Consider the following 9,613-nt stretch of genomic DNA (forward strand, 5'->3'; position numbering starts at 1 on the left):
AGATACTTTTTGTAGGATTCAAAATTTGGCCATATTGCCACTAATAAAAGGTTAATACTACATGTGTAACTTCAAATACTCCTGTATTGTTCATCTCCTGCATAAGTTGAACATTTAAATGGGACAACCAGTCATGAACAATCAGCAGTCTAGGGTATTTCTGTGTACACCTGAGACACACACTTCTTGGCTGTTGATGAGGGGCTTTAGATAAAGCGGGATGTTGCTGCAATATGCCCTTTAGGAGAGCTCCTTGGGATACAACTGTTACCATGATGAAGCTCCATGGCAAAAGAAGCTCAATGAACAGTTCATTGATTTTTTGTATGCAAATGTACAGCAAACACTCAGCCTTGGAGGCAGCTATGAATAATGTAGTGTTGGAGAGAATGTGCTGTTTGGAGAGTAGACCTGTGCCTTATTGTACATCACAGCTCCAGGGTGCACCACAGTTCTTTGTGCATAGTAGGATTTTTAAGTTTGCTGATACCCACTTCCCTGACTGGAAGTTAAATCTGCTGTTGTCATTGTAAGCGTACAGGTCACACACCCCTCTTCTGTAGATCCTCTGATGGAAAGGCTGAGTTACAAACCTAACAAAGATGGCCTGCTTCTGTGTTTGTATTTCTAAATGTCCCCAGGTGCCATGATTACTCAAAGAGTTGTACTTAAAGTGTTGATACTGTGTGAATACCCATTTTCAGGTGTGTTTATGTGGCAGGCATGACTCTAAATTATGAAAAATGGACTGTGAGTTGTTATGTCTGGTGAATACTCATATGCTGTGTAGTATGATAACCACAGAGATAAAGATGAGAAGACAGACAGAGAGGCTCTAATCACTGTCAGTGGTGAAGGGCATTTCCAAAAGAACTCCATTCCTCCAAAAGCCTGAAATGCAAACAAAGTAGAACAAACCCGAGTGGTTCCTCTGAATCGAAGTCTGTAGATGACATTACCATGAGCTACTACCAGCTTCTGAGATGCCCTTCCAAATGTCAACGAGAATAAATGGGCAAGAGTAGGCCAGAGGCTTCAGCTCCCCAGTACCACAGGCAATCAGCACAGCCCCTCACCATCTGACCATGGGCAATCACAGAGGACATTTGCAGGACCCCAGTCTCCCCTGCCCACACTTACAAGGCTCTGACTGTGTTACTATTTTTTAGTGGTGGTGGTAACTTATGTCTCTCCCTGTAGGGGAAATATTAGCCACGCCCTCTTGGGGGCTGGCACAGGTGATGCAGACCACGCACACTTGGGTGTGGTCGGAGTGACGTAGCAAGACCTTAAATATGAGGGTCGCACACAGACAGCTCTCACTATTCCCTGACCTGCCTGGTGGTATAAGACTGACTCCATTGCATGAGTGCTCTCCCAATAAAACATCTGCTCATCAGACTTGCTCTGACTCCTTAGCAATTCACATATATTGTGTCTCACAATACCTTACACTGCTTGTTTTCCTTATTTTTACCATTTTATTTTTCTTTCCTTTTGTTTTCATTTTGGAATCTCTAATTCTTACCCCTGACTTTGTTCAGTCACCCTGTTATTCTTGACCCTGTGCAGACTTCCTTACTGAACTTAATATAAACCACTTGGGATTAATAGTTGGTCAAATCCACTAATTAATAAAAAAATTATAGTTATACAAGACCACTACATATAACCAATATATCTGAGGAAAAATGTGTAGAGTAGAAGCCTACCTGAAAGTCACCAACAAGTGTTTAAAATAACAAAACTTGCTTCTGGAAAATATTGGAAGTAGATAAAACACCTTAAAAGAAAAAAAATATCCACTCAGTTAACAGAAAGCCACCTCTGCTTTCTACACATGGAACACCACAATATCTAGAATTAAGAACTCAGTGGATGTGTTTAGCTGCAAATATGATATAAGACTGGATGAGAAGTGGAAGACAGGTGAAAAGAAGGCACTCAGCTGCAAGGTTAGTCATCTTAAAAATTGTTGTGGGATATTTGGACACTGTGTGAAGATATATTGATTACTGTGATTGGTTTAATAAAGAGATGAATGGCCAATAGCTAGGCAGGTGGTATAGACAGGACTTTCAGATAGAGAGAAAGGAAGTAGGAGATGAATCTAGGCATGAGTCAGATGCCAACAAGACATGGATAGAGTCAGACATATAGAAATAAAGAAAGGTAAAAAGCCACAGGCAAAATGTAGATTAATATAAATGGGTTATTTTAAGTTATAAGAGCTAGTGGACAAACCTAAGCTAAGGCTAGCTTTCATAATTAATAAGAAGTCTCCATAATTTTTTGTGAGCTGTCAGCCAACAACAAAGCTTGCTACAAAAAAATCACCTAGTGGATCAAACAATAATAAGCAATCAATAAAAGTAGACATAAATGAATAAAGGCAAAGGAATTTAGGCTTGAAGCGTTAGCGTGATGCATCTTGAGCCCCTTCCTTAGTTAGCAATCAGACTACAAATCTTCTGTGATGGATAAGTCTCCCTGTGAATGGAAAACAAAGAGGGGAAAGAGAGAGCATATGGGGAGAAAAGGGATGATAAGAGATGGTGTCTAATCTAACTTCAAACTCCTTACTAAAAGATAAATGAAAGAGAGAAACAAGGAACTAAAGACAGGTGCTGAATGTGGAGTTTTCTGCAGGCAGCATGATTGGTATCTTTGTTAAATAAAGTAGCTATAAAGGGAGAAGAAACTATTCATTTACTGTTTGTGTGTGGCTTGTATGAGTTTTCTCCTGCAAAACCTGGAAGCCAGAAGAGAGTGTCAGATTCCCCAGAACGCAGGTTACAGGTAGTGGGGAGCCACCATGTTGGTGCTGGGAACCAAATATGGGCCATCTGCAAGCCTTCTCAATGACTGAGTCACCTTTACAGTCCTAAGGGAGTTTACAGTGAGAAGCCACTTAAAGTAAACTTAACAAGGGCTGGATAAACGTGCAGCGGCTAAAAGAACTTCCTGATGTTCCAGGACACCTGAGTTCAGTCCTAGTGCCAACCATGCATCTCACAGCTGTCGGGACTTCTGCATCAGGAGGTCCAATACCTTCCGGCCTCCAGGAGCATCTGTCCACATGAGTCAAACACACACACACACACACACACACACTAAATCTTTAAGATGGCAGACTACCAAACACCACTTGTAGAGCTTGTTTGTATCCTGAATTTTATCTGGATTGGGGACAGTAAAACATACTTTGATTGGAATATGGATTGGTAATGAAATTGGAATTTATTTATGGTCATGAGATGGAACCCAGGACCCCACATATGCCAAGCAATTATTACTCTTATTTCTTTATTTATTTATTCGTTTATTAATTGATTTTTATTTTGACTGCTTTCTCTATGAAGCTTTGTTTGGCCTGGAGCTTACTATGAAGTCCAGGCTAGACTCAAACTCAGAGCTCCATCTGCCTCTGCCAGAGATTAAATGTGCAGGGATTAAAGACATGCACCACCACGCCCAACTTCTACCACTTACTTTTAAAACAAATGTTTTTTGTTTGTTTGTTTGTTTGTTTTGCTTTTTGTTTTCCCGAGACATGGTTTCTCTGTATTGCTTTAGAGGTTGTCTTGGAACTTGCTCTGTAGACCAGGCTGGCCTTGAATTCACAGAGATCTGCCAGCCTCTGCCTCCCTAGTGCTGGGATTAAAATCTAAATACATCAGCTAAGGCAGAGACAGACAAAACAAGAAGGAAAGGACATTGCTCTCTGTGAAGTGTATGATTAGGGCAAACTGTCATTTTGTTCCTTTCTCTAGTTTTGTGATTCTGGGCATTTCTGTGAGCATACTCACAGTCAGAGTGTGGGTGTTATTGTGTCTTGAGGATCAGGAATACCTGTTTTCTGCATTTCCTCGGGTGCAGCCGGACTGGTGCGTTTCTCATGGTGGAGCAGACATAGCCAGTTTCCTTGCAATGCACAGTTTGCTGTCTCCTCTTTCATTCTCACCTTTTCTCTGTCCATGGATGTCTGTAAGAGGCAAGGCGTTGAGGGTCCCTAGGACCTGGAAAGCGTATATCACCCTCTGTCACTTTGCAGGGTGGGGCTTCAGTTCAAAATGCAACCTCTATCCCAATTATTTCAGAACTCTATACATTGGAAAATAAAAATAACCCTTTAGATTCAATTTAGCTTGGATCTGTGTGATTATGTTCAGTCAGCAGGGCCTGAGGGCAGACGGTCATCAGTACCTGCTGGCCCTAGGGAAGTAGGTCAGGTAACAGAGTGAATGAAAGCGGGGCCAAGCCAAGTGTGGTAGGAATTATGGAAAATCATGTGTGACCCAGAGCTAAGGTCAATTATCCAGGGAAATAAAAATGTTAAAAATTGGAGAAAGTGGGATTAAGTCTTGGAGTCGGGTCCTTAAAATAACAAAAGAAGGCCATAGATATAGTGGGCTAATCTGTATTGGAAGAAAAATTATTTATTTCCCTTTACTTTGATGGGAAGGAAGAAAAGGACCAAAGAGGTCAGTGTGTGTGTGTGTGTGTGTGTGTGTGTGTGTGTGTGTGTGTGTGTGTGAGTGTGTGTGTGTGAGTGTGTGTGTGTGTGTGTGTGAGTGTGTGTGTGTGTGTGTGTGTGTGTGTGTGTGTGTGTGTGTGTGTGTGTGGTGTGTGTGTGTGTATGTGTGTGTGTGTGTGTGTGTGTGTGTGTATGTGTGTGTGTGTGTGTGTGTGTGTGTGTGTGTGTGTGTGTGTGTGTGTGTGTGTGTGTGTGTGTGTGTGGTGTGTGTGTGTGTGTGTGTGTGTGTGTGTGTGTGTGTGTGTGTGTGTGGTGTGTGTGTGTGTGTGTGTGTGTGTGGTGTGTGTGTGTGGTGTGTGTGGTGTGTGTGTGTGTGTGTGTGTGTGTGTGTGTGTGTGTGTGTGTGTGTGTGTGTGTGTGTGTGTGTGTGTAAAATGGGCATGAACGGGGATGAGCCTGCTTTACCATGGTGGAAGAGATCTTTTACAGAAGAACGGATGATGATGGGGAGACAGGAAAGGGTTTTCAAGTGTCCAGGGTTACCAGAAGACATTGGATGGATTCCACTTACCTCTTATCCTGAAAACCATCCTGATGAGGCTCTTAAGTCCACTGAAAAATTTTTAAAGTGAAAAATAACAGCTTTCACCTAGCTACATGTTAGAGATAGTGCAGCATCCAGGCTGGTACTGCAGGGAAGGAGCAGAGTCAGAAAGCTGAGAGGCGCCTAGTGGACTGCTGGTTGCTACTCCAAGCTATTTCTACTGAAATTACTTGTTCCCAGTGTCACAGAAAAGCCTGTGAGAGATGGCCCAAAGGTGTCATCCACAGAGGTTCGTGGTCAGGGCCCCAGGCCTTGTACCTTCTCTGTCCAGTCTCATTTGTCCAGCAGAGGACATGATGTCCCAGAAAACCTCTAAGGTCCCTGGAATCTGATGGTCCCTTTTCTGTGCAGAAAGTCTGTGTTCCAGCCATATTATAAAACTGGAATTTTGACCTTTAACCATGGAGAAAATAACTTTGTTGTCAATATAATAATAGATAAGTTGCATTTCCATGGAAAAAAAATGACCAGTTCAGAGAATGACTTTTTTTTAAAGTTTATTATTGTATCAACACAGTCATTAGGTTTTAAAATATCTAGTCCAAATATTTCCTCAAATATTTACATTTACTAATAATTCAGCACACATGTAATCCAAAAATAACTTTATCTGTTTCTACAGGCATTATTTTCATCATTGTTCTTAAAGACCAAAGTAGCCAAAGAGAATGTTGTGTAAATACTTCTCCCTGGAAAACAAAGCAGGTTTAGATTTGACATAGTACTTACTGCCTATATGATATCTGAAAGTATTTCTATTTCATTCATATGTCTCCTCTTTCCCCAGAACATGTTGACAATTACCAATAAAACTTAATGTGATTTATACACTCAACAATTTAACAATTGATTAATTATTAAATAGATGACCTATAACAGAGAAGACATGGGCCAGCAGACAACCTTGGTGTGGTTCATCAGGAGCTATAGCCCTCCGTTTTTGAATCAGGATCTTTTATTTTGCTGGAACTCACCAAAAAGGCTAGGCTGACTGGCAGCAGGCCCCAGGGATCTGGCCATTTCTGCCTTCCTAGAGCTGGGATTCCAAGTGCATATCACTGCACCAGGCGTTTATGTATAGGTTCTAGAGACCAAACTCAAGACTCCATACTTGTACAGCAGGCCCTTTGCTGACTGAGCCATCTCCACAGCCCTCTGTTAACTGCATCCTAATGTCTCCCTTCTATCTAAAGAATGAAATAGAACTGAAAGGGAAACTCAGAACAATAAACTCAAGGAAAATTTAAAGGAAAAGAGTTGAAAATATCTGAGTTGTAAAAATATTGAGAAAGGTGTAAGCGATGCTTTTGGATAGTCTAGAATTTCAGTAAACACAGGACCCAAACTATGAAAGACAGGAAACTGGGTATTATAGGATACCCTTGACTTTTTTTAGTTCTAGTTTGTTTGGTGTCCCCAGCCTCACATTAAAGCCCTGGGAGGTCCAAGGCTGTTGTACAAACACCAGTTTCCACGTTGATGGCAACAGAGATTCTTCAAGTTTCACAGTATACTTTATTGGCATTCATGTACCTCATTCTCTACCCAAACAAAGACCTAAATAAACATATCGCAAAGATCTCCTAAGAGCCCTGCCCGTGGCTTTGGCTCATAATGACCTGAATATACTGTAGTTACTGGGGGCACTTCTTGGTAGTTATATACAAATTATCAGGAGGCACTGACTGGTTGATTGACTAGTTGATTGACTGATTGATTGATTGATTGATTGATTGATTGATATTTGGTGAGTATGTATGTGTGAATTATAATCTTGCACTTCTGTGGGGGGTGTGAACAGATGACACAGTACATATATGGATCTCCCCTTGCAACTTGTTGGAAACAAGGTCTCTTTGAGGTTAGTCACTGTGTACAGTTGACTAGCTGGCCTGTGAGCCTCGAGGAATTCTCCTGCCTGAATTTCCATCTCATCACGGGAATGCTAGGATTTCAGGTGCTCGACACCACACCCAACTTAAGTGGATTCTGAAGGTTCTATTTCAGATCCTCCTCATATTGGCATGTCCAGAGCTTGATTGACCCAGGGAGACACTTCCCTAGCCTTGACTAAATGGCATGACTCAAGGGTTGTTAAAGCAACTGTCTTTCTTTGCTCGTTCAAGCTCCCTGCTGGCTTTGCAACTCACCAAGGAGCAGAATGCCTGCTGAAAGTTGTTGCTGACCACGACATACAACAGCAGGTTTCCAAAGGTGTTGAGAGCCGCTAAAGGTCGAGAAACAATGTAAGCTTCGTGGATGTGACTCTCGACGTTGCAGCTGATTGAAAGCAGGCGGGATTCAATCCGAATGACCCTCAAGATGTGGAAGGGTAAAAAACATATATAGAACACTAGAAGTAGCAGAATGGTCAGCCTTCGAGCCTTCTGCTTAAAGCAGCTGTGCGTCTGAGGCCCGTGAGTCAGGGTGCTGATAATTGTTGTGTAGCAAAGGGTCACTATCACCAAGGGCAGGCAGAAAGTGGTGGCGGTCAGAACCAGATTGTACCATTTGATAGTTGTGAGGTCATCGGAACTGGTGAGGTCAAGGCAAGCCGACCGATTGGTCCTGGGGCTTGATGTGATCAGGAAGGTCATGGGCATGACAGCTAACAAAGAGATGACCCACACCCCTGCACAGGCTACCACCGCCCACCGCGTTTTCTGAAGCGAAAAACAGCTCATGGGGTGAATGATCACGACGTAGCGGAAGACGCTGAAGCAGGTGAGGAAGAGGATGCTGCTGTAGAGGTTGAAATGGAAGCCGAACCGAATGAACTTACACATGAACTCGCCAAAGATCCAGTTTTCACCACTCGCGTAATAATGGATGAGGAAAGGGAGGCTGGTCAGGTAGAGCAGGTCTGTCAAGGCCAGGTTCAGCATGATCACGGTACTGCTCTTCCAGGGCCGCATCTTGAAAATGTAGATGGAAATCGCCACTGTGTTCCCGGGGAAGCCCACGAGGAAGATGATGCTGTAAATGGCGGGAAGGTACTGCATCTTGAATGAGATTTGCTGCTCGTCGGTGCAGTTTCCCAACGCTGCTGCGTAATCTAGGAAATCAGAATCATTGACTGGACTGTCCAGTGGCTCATTCATGGTTTCATCTTGCAAGAAAATGGGGGAGTACAGCTTGGCCATGGGGATCCAACGAGAATAACCTGGCGGATGAAGGAGAGCAGAGAACATTGGTGAAGGCAATGGTCAGCCGCAAGGACGGCTCTAAGTGTGTCACTTCTTTCTTTCTCTTTAATCTCAAAAGGAACCACCTGGAGAAGACATTGACTTCCAGTGAACTGACTATAAAAGCACCTAAACAATAATAATATAGAAGCCAAATTTCCATGAGAATTAATGGATGGAGACAAAAATACCCGTGAAGCTATGGAAAAGTTTGTGTGGCTGCTGTTTAGCAGATTGTGGAATGTCGGGTGGGTGGTGGAAATCTTCTTCAGGGACTTAAGAGTAGAGAGATTGGGCTTTCATCAAGTCCCCTGTGCGTCAGCTCGATGTTGCCTCTAAACTCCTCACAATGCTGCCAGGCTTCTTATTACATCTGGTTTACAGACGGTGATAAAACCAGGGAAAGTTGTGCAACCTAAATCTGGCTTCACAGACAGTGACTTAGCTGGGTCCAGAACACACTTGTCTGATTTAGAAGCCACTCTCTTTCTGCATTACCAATTGTTATTTTGTTGGTCTTTGCAAGGATTGCCTTAATTTACTTGAGAAAATGAAAGTATGAAGATCTAAAAATATAGCAATGTAATTTTTTTTTAATTGTAGATTTAGGGTTGGAGAGATGGCTCTGTTGGCGAAGTGCTGTCCTTACAGGTGTGGGGACCTGAGTTCATGGCCCAGAGCCCAGGTAAAGAACCCAGGCAAAGTGGAATATACTCATCACTTCACCCTGGGACAGCATGGAGGGATCTCTGGGGTTTGCCGTCCCATCAGCTTAGCCTGCTCTACAGCTCCAAGACAAGGAGACACCCTGTCTCAAAAAGCCAAGGGTGATGGTGCCTGAGGCATGACACCCAAGACTAACCTGTAACTTCCACATGCACAAACACACAAATGAATGAATGCACACATGCACACACATCCACACATGTGCACAAATACAGAATTAGGAAAATGAAGCTGTCATGAATTGCACCAAGGCCAAATTTTAGCTCTCCCAATCTAATGTCTTCAGAGATGTGTTACTGTGTGTTTTGGGGTGCGAACAGCTGTGCAATGCAGTAGCTAATAGCTTGGACTCTAAAATCATATGAATGATGCCCACCTTAGTCTTTTTGCAACTGTGAGCTGAGTTTCTTTAGCTGGTTAGGTCTCGGTAGGGAACCATTTTAACTTCAATCTTCTTGCTTCTCTCTTTCCTAAAAAAGTTTGACAGCAAATTTAGTATAGCATTATGATTATGAAAAGAGGAGTAAGTCATCACAATCTTGTTATTTGAATGTAAAGTAATCCACTTACACATTTGTAGTGTTCACTATTTCTCTAGGCTGTGTTTTAGTAGGGTACTAA

The 9,613-nt window shown here is 42.6% G+C and overlaps 1 protein-coding gene across 1 annotated transcript; it reads right to left on the reverse strand.

Moving 5' to 3' along the window:
• Positions 1-7,165: 7,165 nt before the first annotated feature.
• On the reverse strand, positions 7,166-8,182 carry Oxgr1 (oxoglutarate receptor 1). The gene has a single exon (XM_035452532.1). The coding sequence runs from the start codon at positions 8,180-8,182 to the stop codon at positions 7,166-7,168; it is 1,017 nt and encodes a 338-aa protein (XP_035308423.1).
• Between the last annotated feature and the right edge of the window lie 1,431 nt (positions 8,183-9,613).

The sequence above is a fragment of the Cricetulus griseus genome, assembly GCF_003668045.3.
Source record: "Cricetulus griseus strain 17A/GY chromosome 1 unlocalized genomic scaffold, alternate assembly CriGri-PICRH-1.0 chr1_1, whole genome shotgun sequence".
NCBI lineage: Eukaryota > Metazoa > Chordata > Mammalia > Rodentia > Cricetidae > Cricetulus > Cricetulus griseus.